At 40.7% G+C, this 17111-nt stretch overlaps 1 protein-coding gene across 3 annotated transcripts; it reads right to left on the reverse strand.

The window, feature by feature from the left end:
• Positions 1–359: 359 nt before the first annotated feature.
• med24 (mediator complex subunit 24) lies at positions 360–13436 on the reverse strand. 3 transcript variants are annotated; one of them, XM_035145847.1, is made up of 26 exons: positions 13320–13436; positions 12921–13054; positions 12018–12100; positions 11890–11928; positions 11726–11799; positions 10936–11159; positions 10730–10841; positions 10481–10631; positions 9724–9837; positions 9414–9467; positions 9169–9251; positions 8946–9032; positions 8531–8630; positions 8043–8185; positions 7862–7899; positions 7681–7763; positions 7275–7453; positions 6914–7013; positions 6392–6567; positions 4830–5094; positions 4062–4243; positions 3881–3974; positions 3687–3786; positions 2664–2744; positions 1287–1435; positions 360–708 (listed from the first exon to the last, which is right to left on the reverse strand). In XM_035145847.1, exons 2-26 carry the CDS (start codon positions 13048–13050, stop codon positions 592–594), a joined length of 2958 nt encoding a protein of 985 aa, XP_035001738.1. In that variant the 5' UTR covers positions 13051–13054; positions 13320–13436; the 3' UTR covers positions 360–591. The 3 variants fall into 3 exon arrangements, with proteins under 3 accessions (XP_035001738.1, XP_035001740.1, XP_035001737.1); XM_035145849.2 differs by having other exon boundaries at positions 12921–13051; positions 13320–13433; XM_035145846.1 differs by lacking the exon at positions 13320–13436 and adding an exon at positions 13165–13307 and having other exon boundaries at positions 12921–13051.
• Positions 13437–17111: the final 3675 nt, after the last annotated feature.

Below are 17111 nucleotides of genomic sequence, written 5' to 3' on the forward strand. Positions count from 1 at the left end.
CTGGCGAATTCTGCCTCATCAATGAAATTATATATAACATTCCAGTAAAGCTGACACTACTCAAGAAGTGCAACTAAAAGTGAAATAGATACTCAAGTGTCGTTATTTCTGCCACAAAACCAGACCGATTTCCTTGAGGAAACGATGCAACTGATGGTTGGGTGCTGACCACTCGCGTTTGTCAGTCAGGTGATGGTCAGTTGGCCCTTGTGCGTAATGTCATGTGGTAGCCTTGCTGGCATGTGACCAATCCACTGACTCAGGATTTATGACCACCCAATATTTCCTTATAAATAACCACACCATAAATGAAACTCAGTTACGTAAATGCTGTCAAACAGAAAACAGAGGAGATTAAGTTTAGGTTTCAGTCTAAATCTTATTTAGACAAGTGTGAAGAGCAACATTAAAAAAACAGTAGAAAAACAGTGTTTACAGATAAATGGTTACAGACACATTTTCCAACAAATAGACTCCCTTACAATGGATGATTCTGCCAGATACAAAACAAGAAATATTAGGTTTTTACCCTCTGACACAGTCCTGGACCTGGATGTTAACTTAGTACTAATGTATATTTAAACACTCTGTTCACAAGGCAGATATAGCTTTGGCAGCTACTCTCCTTCCCAGTGGCAGAGTCAGGTCAGTGATGGCCAGAACAACTTTAGGCTTGGCCAGAGCAGGCAGCTTCACCAGCTCAGAAACCTGGGAGCACAAAAAGACCAATAACCATTATTTTCCAGCTTTGGTGGGTCGTAAGAAACAGAAATAACACTCAAACGGCACATTTTTCACAATGAGAAACAGACGTAGATAGTAAATCTAAACCATTTCTATTTCCATCCCTCTGTCGGTAATGTTTTAAAAAATTAAGCACTTTAGTAGCACCTTGTAGTTTGGCTTTCTTGAAGAAAAGTGTACTTTTTTGATTCTTGTAGTTCTGGGTTTGTACCATTATGGTTAAATGCATTTATTGTAAGTCACTTGGGATAAAAATGAAATGTAATGTTTTTTGAATTAGTTTTTTTAAGTTATATGGGCTTATTTTTTCCCCAGAATGCACTGTGGGCCACAAAGTCATTAGTTATAAAATAAGATGAGCAAAAAAAGTGAATCTTAAAACCAGGTTTTTGAAAGTTCATCTGAATGCTCTTCTCTCTCACTATCAAGATTTATCGCTCTAAACCTAAGCACTTAATCCTGAAAAGTGTGTTTGCAACATCTGATGTAACAGCCACTCATCCTCCTCCCTTTCTCCACCCATCCGATGTCTCATAACTCACCATAGTAAAGGGCATGAACTGCAGGATGCTGCCACGACTTCCCTGCTCCAGGGACTCAACACACTCATCCATGAAACTCTGCACGAACTGTGTGTGAGGTCCGGCCATCTTGGAGCCCAGGATGGAGGAAATGAGGAGGAATAGGTTTGCTGGGGAGAAGAGGACAGTTGGTGTACACTGTTGAAGTAATTTGCTAATTTTTTTGAGTTCAACTTATTGCAGAGATTTGTAACTAGAATATTTAAGAGCTGCCCCTCCAAACATTAATAAACGTTACCCAACACTTGTTTGGAACAACAGTTGCATTTGGCAAAGAAAACTGCCAAAAACAGCAAATTCCTTGAGCGCCTGTTAGATAATATCATGCAGCTGTTGTGCAACTGTAATTTCTGCAGGGAAACATCACATTAAAAACACGCAGTTACTGAATTTAGACTAATAATCTTCTTGTTTTCTTCCATTCAAACAACATAAAACATTATTTTCATATTTGACCACCATAGAAGTAGAGTACTTTCTCAATAGTATATCCAATTAATTTTACCTTACTGGGTGACAAATTTAAGGGGGAAAAACTTCTTTCAGTCATGCACTGAAATCTATGTATGTGAGAATGCAAATATCTGTGTCGTTTGCTTTGGACATTTTCCTGAAATTTGAACCTATGAACCCATGAGAGAATACAGGAGGACATTTTCAGACAAAGGAAAAATTAAAAATGAAGAATACAAATATCACATGATGAAACACGTAGACGATGTCGGCAAATATGTAAACTTGGAAAGACGACAAGATTCTGAATCTCTTGGTGATGAGGGCTGATGCCGGTGTTGATGTGCTGTAAAAAAAATTAAAAAGTGTTCTTCCCAGCAGATATTGCGGAAATGTTGCTGCTGTTGGGAAAGTGTGACCCTTCATATGTGAAAGGAAAACTCAAGAATCAATTTTTCCAGACTTTCCCTAAAGTTCATGTCTAAACACAGCTGTAGTGTCTCATAAAAAGGTGCTGAGTCACCACAAGGCACCTGCACACGTTCAGTGCTCTTTGGCATAGATTTGACAAGCCTGTCTGTCTCTACTGGAGAAAAGTGAAACCACCTTTAAAAGATATTTCTGCAGATTTTTTTAATCGAACGTGAGGAATCGCAACCTTACCTACTTTACTCTGGATTTGAAGGATTTTAAATCTTGTGACTTTGAAGGTGATAGAATATGATTAACATAATTTCCAAACTCGCTAACTTCAAGACTTAATTTGTCACCTTTATTTAATCTTAAAGGTGGTAGCAAGCCAGAGTAGAAACATGGTGGTTCTTTTCTCCTTGTAAAGTTGCTCACATCAGGACATTGAGTGGACACGAGTGCTAAAGTTCTCACCCAGGACTCTGTTCAGAGGGTCCCTCATGTTGACGGTGTGGAGCTGGGACGCCGACAGGGAACTGCTCATAGATCGGTCTCCTATGATGCAACATGTGACACGAGAAACAGATGATTTTTGTTTTCATTTCACGTGGATATGTGAGATAAAACATACACAATATTACAGTACGGCAACAGGGAAGTTGTAGTTATACAGTACTTTGTATTGTGCGGTTGGTTGACAAAACATAATCTTGACTACAGGTTGTGAAAGTCTACAAGGCTTCCTTCCACTGCTGTCTTACACAATCTTACATTGGTCCTAAAATAAACATGTTAGACGCAGTTCCACATTTCTTTTAAAGATGTGGGGCAGATTTAAACAAATAATATAGAAACCAAAATAAAAGCCTAATTCTTTAAACACAGAGAGATTTTTGTCATTTTCTCAATGACGTTTCTAAGCAACTGGTCTTTTCATGGAAAAGGTTTTTTTTACGGATTTTCGCAAGTTTATGAGCTCACCGAAAAAAAGTGGCTGATATGTTTTTTCCAAGTCATGCAACACTGATTTCTGATGACCTCTGCCGGAATTTCACGCTGAATGTATCTAAAATTATCTTAAAGTGAAACAGTTAAAATTCCTGAAGGTGATAGTCTGAATGTTCTTTAGGTTGGTCAGGATGAGAAGTATTAGACACAATACAATCCCTCTGTTGCTCTCAATATCAAACTTGTTGCTTAGTAGTTTAATATTACAAGCAAAAACCTCCCATCAACCTGCAGTGCTCAAGTTAGAACTTGGTGATGTACTATCTTCAGACAAATCTGTTTATATAGATTTATTCAAGCTTTTCTGATCTAGGCCAAAGTGCTCACAAGAGGCAACATGCCGGTAACTGGATCTTACGAAGTCAGTTTACTTTTGAAAACCATCTGGCATTTGCATAATCCCCAGCTCAGACTGACACACTGATGACTGAACGGCCCCTTGGTTTATAAAACGACTGTGTATTAAAAAACAAATGTTAATAGACTGACCTGGACTGGAGAGGGCTACAGGCTCGTCCTCGTTGGAGCTAAGCAGGCGCATGAGTTTAGATGGTTGCGTGTCATCCAGGGGAAAGAGGCCGTTGTAATCCTGCGTCAAACAATGCATGTGCTTAGACTTCAGCGTGGCAGAGATCATTAAGGGCCTTGTTTTCACCTGCTCAAAATAGTATTTAACAGCTTACCTCAATATCTTCTCGCTGCCGTTTGCGTTGACGCGCTGAGAACGAGCCTCTGTGGTGAGTAGAGAAGGAGCTGAGTGCGCACCAGACGGACAACCTGAGGAGTCACCAGGAGAGTAAAGTTAACACCAGATGCCCAGAAACTAAAAAAAACATTGCCACCGTTGACATCTGCTCCTCTTACTTGGCGAGCGCTTTTCCAGGTGGGTCTGCCAGGCTGTGCCAGTGGGCGGAGTCTGTGAGCAGGTTCGGCAGTATGGTACCCAGCAGGGTGAGGGTGATCTGCTGAGTGTCCAGACAGAAGATGCTGTAGAGCAGCTCCACCACCCGATTGGCCCACTCCTGACGAGTCTCCTTCAGCAGTTCCTGAAAGAAGATGCAGTGACCCTGCGTAAGGTTTCTTTGGATGCAACGTTCTTATCATAAAATTGTGTTTTTAGTCATCTTTAATTTTACCACAAGGACTTTATGAATACCCATATTGGATGCACAGTCCTGCAAGACAGGGAACACAGCACACATTCCTACTGATTGCCTGACAGTTGGTAGCATTCACGATATGAAAATAAATTAACCAGTGTGTGAGCAAAAGGCAACGTAAAACCTACAGTGACTTCTGTATAGAATCATAATACGGTATTAATTATTCATTATACTGACATCGTCATAATGTTGTACTGTAACTGGTCAGAAATGTAATTGTGTGTAAATAAAGCAGAGCTACACAAATGATTCGATTAAATGATTAGCAAATTGATTTCAAAAATTTTGTCCACACCGGGATAAGGATAAGCAAATTAAAATGGCTGTTTTTTTTAATGGTAATTAGATAAAGGGATTAATCATGACAATAACTGGCAGATAAAATGGCTGAAATCTGAAGCCTTTAAAAATAGCAGGAGTTCTTAACGTTGATCATTGAGCGATCAGCACCTTTACTTCACCCTCTTACCTTGACCAGATTGTTGGTGAACCAGAAAACCCCTCCCATGTTCAGAAGACTCTCAAACAGATGTAGGGCGCGGCTGTCCACCCAGCCTTTGCGCAGCACCGTCTGGAACTGCACGCTGAGGGCCTTGTGGATGGGCTCTTTGGCGGGCAGCAGGTTGCGGTAGGGTATCGGCTCCTGGCCCTCCACCGGGGGGCGCAGAGTCGCAGCTGTTTGTTGGAAGACATCAGCGCACATGTGCTCCATGATGGAACTCATGATGATGACGCTGGTGAGAACATGGGGAGATTCCATGTTATAATGGAAAGTGAGGGACACTGTGAAATCTTACGAAGCACTCAGACATATGCGTAGGCAGAAGTTGACAAAAGATCAGCTTTTCAAACGTCATGCAGTCTCTAGCCAATCAAATCATGTTGATGCATATACACTTCGTGCCTGACATCAAACGTCAAAATGAACCGGGAGAGAGGAGGCAGTGTCAGCTGGTGAACCTGGTGCAATCACCACGAGTAGTCACGGCATCAATCGATGAAAAGAGGAAGCGAAACTCTCTGACACTGACATCGACCTCAGTTTGTTACTGAGGTGGAGGTGAAGAGCGATTTAATGAGACAGCAGTAATGTCACTGATAAAGAAAATGCACTAATACACTGCTGCTGCTGCTGTTAATACTGTGAGTGAGAGTGAGGACGACAGAGAGAACGGAGCCAGAAATAAAAAAAAGATCCAATTTAAAAAGGTGGACGTAAAAAAATATTCGCTTCACACTGTTAGAATGTAGGAGAATTTGTTGCATCACCTGTTCGTATTTTCATCAACTCAACATTCGCGTGCATCTATCACGCAGCATTACGCACGAGTGTCACCGCATTTAGAGCAATCGGACCGATTACCTCACATCAGTGGATCCTAACCTCCACTCTGGGATATTATTTGGAAATAGAAGTTTGAAAGTGAATAGTTTTTCTTTATTTTTATGAGTGATCTCATGTAGACACACTCATCCTGGATGATACATGCACAATGTTAGACGATATTATTGAAAACTATTAATGACTCGGCTCTGTGACTGTTTATTATTATCTGAACGTAATTTGCTGTTGTTTTAGAAAGTTGTTTTATATCTTTTTCGAATGAAGGTTCTTCTGGAACATATGTAACGCGAGCACAACTAAAGCTGAGTGATGAAGTGGATCAATAATCTGGCTTCAGTTCACCACCTCACGTCTGCATCGCCACTTTCCCATCTCCAAAAATGTTTGTACGCATGAGTCAGAGTTTGCGTGGAAGTGCACACATTCTCCCGTCAAGTTTGTTTTTCTAAATCCCAACTTTTGCGTGAGATGGTTGTAAATGAGGCCCCTTGTTGTGGAGTTTATCACTCAGGTACTTCCCCTTGTAGGGCATGTAAGCACAAAAGATGACTGTATTGTGTATCCCGAGCTGGAAACAATAATTGTTTGTGTAGATTATGGGGATCGCAGGCACGATTTCCATCAAGCGTTAAAGCAACACGTACATGCGAGTGCTCAGTTAGTGTGTGTTTCAGACAGACTTGTACCGTTCATTGTAAAACTGCAGCGTGTTCTCCCCGTAGAGCGGAGTCACAAGCTGTCTAATCATCGTCTGAGGCTTCTCCCTCTCGTCTCGCCCCAGCATCCTGACGTGGGCGACCAGCCAGGCCACTGCGCATATCGCCATACTGCATACCTTCCCCTTAATGTTGTCAGTGATCTTCTACACTCAGAAAGAGATGACAGCAGAAAGAAAAGAGGAAGGAAGGAGACAGGATTCTGACTAAAACACGTAGTACAAAAAACTTGAATGGAACAATGAAGAAATGAGAAAACTGAGACATCCGAATTTGTGATGTCACTGTTGTTGCAATGATCCACAGTTGTGAATCATGCTCACTTGATCAATGAGTCAAATTACAAGAAATAATATGAAGAAGAAAATTCTTAGACATGTAATATGGGATGGGCAGGGGGGGGGGGGTTACTAATACAAGATAAGCAAAAATCATCTGGAAAGACGATTTCTCAGTTACAGGAAGGCAAATAAAAAATAAAGTTAGACATACCTGGACTGCCTCAACAGACAGCACACCATTCTCCCACGCATTCAGTACTTCCAGGATGGCCGCGGGAGTGCTGAGGCAAATTTCGTGCCATTTCACCTGACTGTCACAATAAATAAAAGTCAGAGGAACTTCCATATTTAGAGGATGACTTGCCATGTTTAAGAAATTTCCATCACAGAAACAAAACTAAAATGAAAACACCAATATTGAAATGAAACACTAAAGTAGTGCAAGTTATAACTGTCCTGAATCTGATTCCTGAGTATTGAAAAAAAAAATGGGATGAAACTTCTCTGTTTCAGGTATTCTTAGGCCTTTTTAGCGGTGGTAAAAATTGACTTTACATTTGACTGCAACTCACACTAGCTTCATCTCTGAGGAGTTGTTCAGCAGGGTCACCAGGCTCTCCACTTTTCCAGGCTCGGGTCTGAAGCAAGGGTGGTCTGGGTTCAGCGTCTTGCCCTCTTCAGGCATACACGTCTGCAGCCAGGTTTCAAAGAAAGGGGTCTCCCCTGAAGGACTGGGGTCTGACAGGATCACCTGCAGATGGTTAACATGGGGCAGCCATGCACAGTTTGAATCAAACAAGGCTGAATCAACCAAAACAGACAGATGACACAGACCCAATCAATCTAGAATATTATTTTGTTCCTGAAAATAATGGAGATAACGTTGTAATGCACAACACTCCGTGGACATCTTGTGGTCTTGCACTGAAAAAGCAGGCTGATTTAATGTAGAGCAAGCTAGAATTGGCATTTACTAACCTCTGAGCCGTATGTCTGCACCACATGGCAGAGCATGAGGAAGGAGATGTCAAAGAGCAGGGCCCGTACTGATGCAGATTTAGCTGAGAGAGTGGAGGGGTAAATCCACAGGGTTAATATGTTTCATTCATCAAATGGTCAATGAAGAAATGAATTCCCACATTGAAACATGTCAACTTACATCCTTCACCACTGATGTGCTTGGGAAACTCATTGAGCCTGAAACAAAAGACAAAAGAAAGACCATATTTATATGACATGAAACCTTAATAATATGAAAACCATTCAAATACAGCAGTAACTTGGCATCTTATTATGCGATTCATGATTCTGGGGACGTCAACTGTTTAGCATTTACTCACTTAATAAACTTTCGGGCAAAGGATTTGAGTTTCCCAGTAGCTGCTGCGGCTGCCAGGAGGAGATCAAGGCTCTTCCCAGACAACATGTGTCCCAGGACCCCTAAAAGGCCCTCAGGGGACTTGGAGTGGTCTGCGTCTACGGTCTAATGAACAAGAATAAACAGGTTATGCTCATGGTAATTTTTACATGAGGTGTATTGACCATTGTAAATATATATATTAGAGCACAACCAATATCGGTTTGCAAATAATATCGGCTTATATGACTATTTCCGACATTCCTCATTCCAGTTTTATATATTTGTTTGTACTTGAGTTTTCTTTTTGTTCCTAATATTGTCATCAACATCAGATTCCAAAATCCATACCATCATCTTGGGTATTTTTATGTGCAAACTCTGAATGTAAGAGAGACTATAAGCTCCACATCCACACTGTAACAAATCATGGATTCCCTGGACAGTTTAGATCAGGTTGCAGTGCTCTACCTTGAGAATATTGGTGACAGTGGGCTCAGCTCTCAGGATAAGTCCCGGGTTAGGCTGGATGTTAGCATTTTCTGCTGTCTTTAGCCTTGGGGAGAACTCCCTGTCCTCGGCCCTGAATCAAATGTGCAAGGGGAGAGGGAAAGAGGAGAGAGAGAGAGAGAAAGAGAGAGAGAGAGGGCAAGAGACAGACAGACAGACAGACAGACAGACAGACAGACAGACAGAGTGGAGGGGTTGGGGGATATGGAGGGTGTGATATTGTGTGAATATGGTGAATAAATCCATCCATGTTCTAAAACAAAGATTTTTTTTTAAAAAAAGGGCAGAAAACAGGATTTCTGGTGCATTTAATTCTCGATAAAAGTCCTGTTCCTGAAATGCTCATACGTGTTCCTTTAGAGATGGCAAACCGTACCGTTTTGCAGTGAGGTTGGCTGTATTTGACTCAGACAGCAGCCCAAGCTTGTTGCACTCCTGTAGCAGCATGCCGAGACAGTCGCAACTATGCAAAGACGCACAAGAGAAGGTATGAAAACATAAGAGTCAAGGTGATGGCATTTTAAAAATAGCTTTCTAATCTGGTAATGTCTTACGATAACGCTACAAACAGTAAATATGCTTGTAGCAACATTGCTCACTTGCATCTCTGGTCAGCTTTGTCCAGCAGTGGAGTGAGCTGGAGTAAGTACTGAAATGCAATATTCACATCCTCCATGAAGTCCTGGAAAATAAATTGAAAAGTGGGGGTGAAGGATCACATATTAGTTAAAAACATACCAAGAGTTATGGCCTTATTAGAATGTTTGCTTGGCACTAGTTAAAACCTTTGATAGAGTCAGTTTGTTCATTTGTGGGAAAGTTATCGGAGACTAAATTGTTGTACCTGTCCTTTGTCACCTTGTGGATACTTCTTCAGTCGCAGTAAAACTTGTGGGATCTGGTATAAAGAGGAAAGAAATGTACAACCATACAAGTTAATCATCTTAATGGACGTTGATCAGTTGAACTTATTTCACCTTACACACTAAAGCGATTACTGCATACAGAAATAAAAAAAAGTTTAGGGGGAAAAAAGCTATAACAGAATCAAGTTAAGACTATAAGACTATCAAAACTATACGTTTCCCCTCAACAATTTATTATTAACTTTTACCATTAAGTTAATGTCACAGACCAAGCAGAACAGATCTCACCTTGAGGAATGTGAACGCAGTCCATTTGAGCTCCTCTGTGCCCTCTGGTGACTCAATGAGGCCGGTGAAGCAAGCCTTCCAGACCTCCAGGACAAAATGAGGAGTAGGAATTCGCTAAGGAGGACAAACAGTTTGAGACATCTGCAGTTGATAAAGTAAAACATATGGAAAAAACTGACAGCACCCTTTCATCTGGCCAGTGTAGCGCGGAAACTGTGCAAATATACAACGCACCTTGAAGATTTATTTGAAGTGTTTTCAGTGACATGCTATTGAAACAATGTCCCAGAGAAAACTTGGCTGTATAAGTTCCATTACCAGGTGTTATGTCAAACTTACAACAGTGTTACTGTCTATTCAAGGATGTTTGATTGCAAATATTTATACTGTAATGTTGATATATATTATATTTTTTACTTTTTATAACTCTAAAAGCACGTTTTTTGTCGCAGAAGGCAAAGTAAGAATTTCATTGTACAGGACTGTATATATGACAAATAAAACACTTTGAACTGGAACTTTGAACACAGATCACACGGCTTTGAACTTCTCTTACGTTAGATCTTTGAATATTTCTCTCATAGCTGTCCACTCAGATAAAATTGACATAATTTCATGCTGAATTAATTAAATATTAAAAGCACTTTTTAAAAACTCTTTTTTCAAACTCCTATACATCTTTATCATTTTGATCTGCTTGCTTGAAAAGATGTGCAACAGGATCAACAATCCATTTATCTGAAACTAAAATTTTCACCTGCATTCTCTTGATCATCATCAACTGCTCCACTAGTGGCTGTGTCTCGCCTGTCAAATTCATGGTCCCTTCTAGCATGATGAAAGCGTGGACTGAAGGAAAGGACGCGTGGACCGGAGGGTCACTCTGCTCTGACAGCATCAGGGGAACACTGAGGAGAGACTGAAGAGTTAGAAGGAGGAAGATTGACTGTGAAGGTGTTTAAAAGGAGCATCATGCACAAATAAGGAACGAGATGGGAATCTTCACCCTTTCACTAGCGACAAGCTCTCCTCTAGTTTAGTCCTCAGTGTCTGGTTAGGTACGCTGCCGAGGCCATCTGTCACTTTCTGAATTGCTTGCTCTACATTGCTCCAGGATCCTGTGGAGGAAAAGTAGCAGGTTTGCTGATTGATTTCGTAAAGTCGTGGCAAGGAGAGAATCAGCACCATCGTGTTCGAATGCGATCCTGTCACCTTGTTCCTCCAGCCGTGCAATGTGGACCAGGGCTCTGTTCTTGTTGCTGGTCATCAGACTGTGAAGCCTCTCCTGGCAGGCTCTCAGACTGGCCTCTGTGCTGGCCGACGGGCCCAGTTCTCTCAGCCTCTCACAGTACCAGGCGCAGCCGTGCAGCAGCCACATCACCACTCCCAGCACAGCCCGACACAGTCCGATGCATTCCTCTGCTTTCCCGTGACAGCTTCAAAGTCAGAATGGAGAGGTGGTCGGTTAAATACATAAAAGAAAATTTGTAAAATGGCAACGCCGTTCATTGAACACAACACTGTACAGGGAGCCACTGCAGAGGGGAGCCGGTCCCTGTCTTAAACTGGGATGATTAAGTGTTCCCTTAACTTTTTTCAGCAGTGTATTTTCATGTACTGTATATACAATTCAACCTGTTTATTAATGTTTAATATGCAATTAGATACTTCAGGTTTTCCATTTTGGCCAAGTACAAAGCAGATTCCCTACTGCATAATATGAGTGGTTTCTAGACTGAATGTTATGAATTTGTTTATCAATTTAAAAATGGCAATTTATGTTTCATGTAAAAACATAATTTAATTTAAAATGCAATAAAAATACCATTTATGCAACTGAAACAGGTTACGCTCTGAATTTGGATCCAAATTTTGGAAAGATTTTGTTTGAACAGTTTCTCTAATGTAACAATAATATCATTGTGTCATCTAACATACAAAACGTAGATTTCCCTGTTGGCAATTTTAAATAGTAACAACCACCATGGATAGTTTCACATACCTGAGACGATGGCAGAACATGTCCATGATCTCCAACAGTGAAGTGACACACAGCTCCCGAGAAAAATCATCAAACTAACAGAACAAAAAGGCATATGTAATGAAAACGTCTGGTATTTTAAAGTAAAGTGCACGCTACCATCATTCTCATCAAGCATAGATTACCTTGCTGATGGCTAAGAGGACGCTGGAATAAGACACCATCTGGGGAGAGAGGGGGTAATGTTCACAAGTGCCAAAATAACATGAAAACGGTTTGACACACTGAGCAGCTACATAATGTTTTGCATTACCTGTGAACTTATGGCATATTTGAGGTAAGACAAAATAAGGGGGTTAGGGGAGGGACCGATCATCGCTTGCTCCATCAGGGCTTCTGGAATAGACACAAATAATCACATTAAAGGTGACAGGAAGACAAGTGTCAAATAATCAGCATTAAAAAGTACCTTATCACCCCACTAGAGCACTGCCCTCTCAGAATTCAAAGTAGAGTATAGGAGCCACAGCTTTTAGCTATCGAGCTCTTCTCCTGTGGAATCATCTCCCAGTTTCAGTTCGGGAGGCAGACACCCTCTCTAGGTTTAAGAGTAGATTTAAAACCTTCCTTTTTGATAAAGTTTTTAGTAAGAGCTAAGACCAGCTCTTAGTTATTCTGCTATAGGCCTAGATTTTCAATACACATGGCTTCTCTCTCTCCTCCTCTCCCTCTTCATATCATTAATGTCTCATCAATACATGTTACTGACGTGACTTCTTCCCCAAAGTCCAACGTGCTTTATCATTGCAGATCCAGGATCGTGGCTCACAAATTGTGATTGTGGCGGCAGCCGATTGTGGATTATGATTACCACTAGATTGTTGAGATATACAATATGCCTACTCAGATATACTACCATTTCAATTGCTGCTCTTTATATCTATGTAAAAGATTTTCTTTTTTGCATAAATACATTTCGCATGAATGTTATAAATATTGTGATTTGATTGACGTGACATGTGACATCTATTGCACTTCTGTCAGTCCTCAGATATGGATCCCCAACTTGTGGCTCTCTATGAGGTTTCAACGTGTTTCCCCAATTAAAGGTTTTTAATGTAGTTTTCCTCACTCTTGTTCAGGGCATTTGGATATGTGTATATGGGATATATGAAACCCAAGTGATAGACTGAACACAGCTTTTCTCCTCACTAACCTGCGAGGTTAAGATAGTCCCATGTTGCTCCCTTGGGAAAGTTCTTCTTGATGTTGATCGCCCACTGGTAGTCACTCCACCGCTCCTTCCATGCCTGCAGAATGGCTTGCTTCAGGTTGACCACCTTCATCCTGCTACAAACAGCAACACGTTGGCAACAGACATAATGTTCAGCCACGCAGCCATTGCAGTTATATCGTGGTAACTTTTATGCGCCACTCAGTTTAGCCTGTCATTCTTTTACATTACTCATTAGCTCTTTGGCCACTAGCCGTTAGCTTCCGATGTCATTCACCCATAGAATCAGGTAAAGTTGTCCTGCTGGCTGCGGGAAAATCCCCCGAATGTCACAGAAATGCAGATAAACTCCAGTCGCACTGCGTCACATCGACATTTTACCTGTTTGCTGTATTTTTGCAGCTCCTTCACCGTTTGACTCTCATGCGCTTCACAATGCAAGGTACGGTATTGTTGTTGTGAAAGACGTAGGCGCTCATTGGTTCATCTCGTGACGCGTCAGTATTCCTCCCGCTGATTGGCCAGAGACTGAAACACACCGCGGAACTCGCGCTAGCATCACAAGATGGCGCACTTTACAAACTTTAGAGTCAAATAGACCCCAAATAGAAAGTGGAGGCGCGAGGTAAGAAACATAGACTGTAAACACCAACCTGCATTTAATGCTGCGGTGTAAAGTAGAAATATTAAAGTGACTGGAGGAATATTTATCAATTATTTGCGGTCAAACCCGGAACTTGTCGCGTTTAGCTGACGTTATGTTAGGGTACAGGTGCCAGGGGCGGAAAGAAAAGCCCGAAAACAAACGTCACTTATTATGGACGTTTGATAAAATAAGTTTGTATTTTCACATAGGACACGAACAAGTATCATGAAATGGAATATTATGTAAATGTTTTTCCAAAAAAAACCTAATGGTAAAATATAGCTCAATTTGTATTATGGCAAATAATTGACCCCTTGACCTGCAGACAGTGGGAGTCACCATGAACAAGAGTGAGGTGAAAACTCTTTGTCACCTCTTAAGGAAATTTTAACATAATATTTAATTGGTGAAAGTTATTAATGCCATAATGACGTTTTGGCTAACGTCCACTTTAAATTTCTCAAAATGTATTCGGTAAAATCCCTCGAAACTTGACCTGCAGACAGTGGGAGTCACCATAAACAAGAGTGAGGTGAAAGTTCTTTGTCACCTCTTAAGGACATTTTTATTTATATATAATAGGAGCAAGTTATTATTAAATTAAATTGTCTCTGATTTTAACTTAAATTTTCTTTAAAAGCATGTATAATATTCCATTTCATTATATTGTTAATTTCGTGTTTGGAAAGTTGAAATGTTTTGTGTAATAATGTTTACTTATTTTATCAAATGTCCATAATAAGTAACCCTTATTTTCCGCTCCAACCACCTGTCCAGTAACTGTGTTGAGATGTGTAACCATCCCATTCACTTGTGTGATTCACTGCATCACTGCATTTTAGTTTATGTGTGTGTCAGTCCAGTGTTATTCAACACTAGGTTCTGTTCTGTCGATTGTGTTAGAGGTTGAGAGAATAAATTAATAAATAAAATATCACAATGAATTAATTAACAATTCAACACCCATGCAATCAATTAAACAGATTTTAATGTGAGAGGAAATTCTTAATGAAGTAATTTATTAGCTAGTGTTGTTATTTTTTACATTGTTATTGTTAATATGATTCTTTGACTGCCAACATGGTTTTTGTGCTTTGACAACACATTTAAATATCATAAAGCTACTAGATACTGAATAGACTTTAATTTAAATTCAATGTAGAGTTTACTGAGACATTAAAAGAAACATTAGCGTATAGTGTAAAAACCAGGTTTTTCACAACAGAAGCCCTCACACATTACAGTTAGTTTGAAGGATTTCTAAAAAGTATTTACAATATCACTTGAGCATGGTGTGAGTTTCTCTAGCTGTCTCGTTTCCACTTTTAGACTCACTTCTTCAACTTGTTAAAAGGGATACTTTTCACCATATCAAAACCACCTCAACTACTCCTGTGAGTGAGGTCCTGTATTGAGTCCGTGGCAACAAAGACCCTCATTCTGTCTGACACTGGAGACGTTGTCCTGGCTCAAGCGATGTCCGCGTCCTGGGACGGAGCGATGCCAGCCAGCCAAAGATGATCCATGCACGCCGGCATAGTCTAGGTAGGCTGGCTTTGGAGAGGTGATGAGGGAATGAGTTGTTAGTGTGTGTGTGTGTGTGTGTGTGTGTGTGTGTGTGTGTGTGTGTGTGTGTGTGTGTGTGTGTGTGTGTGTGTGTGTTTGTGCGTGCAGGGGTAACTGGGGAGTAGGATCATCTCCCCGTTGCTCTCTGCTGCATTACATAAGGGTGCTGACAGATTTGAGTCTGGGGACACCAGAGAGACTGTTGTCGCAGCTCTGTGTCTGTTCTCATGACTTCACTGCTGGGACAGACTCCGATTTGCTGACTCTCATTTTTCTTCTGTGCCACTGTGTGATTTGCCTCAGTTTGAATCTATCGACTTGTCCCAGTACAATGGAGCTCACTGGTGTTTGGTTTCTGTTATTTCTGTAGCATGTATACCCACTGGTTGTCTAACTTTGCCCTGAAGGAAGACACTACTCATAACATCTTCTGTTGATTTCATGATCATAATTTTAACTGAAATGTTCTCAGATGTAATTTTATAGGCACTTTGAGTTCTTCAAAATACCTCTGAGCTCCATTTTTCTGGGATGAACAATGGCTGTTATATTCAGACCTCAGCAGATAACACTGAAACTATGTGGATTGTATGTATTGTATTTGTGTGTAAACTATATATTAAACACATCAAAGGAAACTGGTAACAAATGCATAACAAATATACGGTATTATTGTTTACACAGAGGCGGAAGAGGATAATCAATCTATTTTTTTTTCTACACAACTTCACTGTCTTCCTCCTTCTTTCTCTCTTTATCTAAAACACACTGAGGGCCTTTGGGCACACAGGTAATTACCAAGGGTTGAGAGCCAGGAAATGAGAGTGGGCCCCTTTATGTCCCCTCAGGTTGTCAATTCATGTTACTCCGTGAATCAGGACAGACCAGAGGGAACTGAAGGTAGATATGTCTCCATGTTTAATGCTGCATACAACCATTCTCACAGGTGTTGCAGGCTTGTTCATGTTGGTGCATGGTTACTATCACTGAACTCCAATTTCATCCCACAGATTTGTAGGTTTCATTGTCGCACTATGACGTGTATCTATGACAAAACAATATGTAAAGCTCCATCCAGCTAGTTGACAGGATTGGGTCCTGAGGTTTGTGACGTATTGAAACCTTGGCTGTCTGAATCTTTTTTGTTTTTGTTTTGTTTGTTTCCTAAATTTAATTCCGTTTCAAGGTGGAAATACTCAGCTTAACTATGATCAGTCTTAACAAGGTAAAATGCAAAGTAATGTGGACAGACAAAGTGTTGCGTAGAACGTTAACAGTAGTTAATAAATATTAATATATATATATATGTATATATATATATATAAATAGTAAAAATAATAACTCAGGAACTAACAAGGAGTATTTTACCGTTGAAAGTGTTGGTCACAGAGCCACATGCGGATCGACACTTAGGAGCTTTATATAGAGCCTTCAACGCTATTTCCCCTCATTTTACCGTCATCAGAATTCCAGGCTACCAGGACTTTCTTCCAGCATTAATTAGAGCTAGTCTATAAGGGCTGGCTGGCAGAAAGCCCAGCACGGCCTCTTCCTTGCATCCTTCCACATGTTTTTGCTCCTCGCTGAAGCCTTTTGTTGGTGCAGCAGTTTTTATTTTATAACACCGAATAAAACGTGTAAGTCCAGGCCCCAGCTGGCTTCATCAACTGTTCCCTGGGACTCACAGAAGGGGCATTCCCAAGGGATCCTGGGTGCTAACTTCACTGTTGCGTAATTTAAACAAAATATGAAGACAGCAAAAACGTCATCACTGTCTGTCTGTCTATCTATTTGTCTGTCTTGAAATCATAGTATCCATAATTACTATTGGTGCTTGAGGTATGCTTCCAAGCTACATGCCTTTTAGTTTTTTTGGACCAGCGGGTTACATGGCAACGGCCTCCATATGGCAATTAATAGGTTCTACTTGCTGGAGCCGTGTGTGAAGCGAGAGGCTGTGC

This window comes from Hippoglossus stenolepis, chromosome 21, assembly GCF_022539355.2.
Source record: "Hippoglossus stenolepis isolate QCI-W04-F060 chromosome 21, HSTE1.2, whole genome shotgun sequence".
Classification (NCBI taxonomy): domain Eukaryota; kingdom Metazoa; phylum Chordata; class Actinopteri; order Pleuronectiformes; family Pleuronectidae; genus Hippoglossus; species Hippoglossus stenolepis.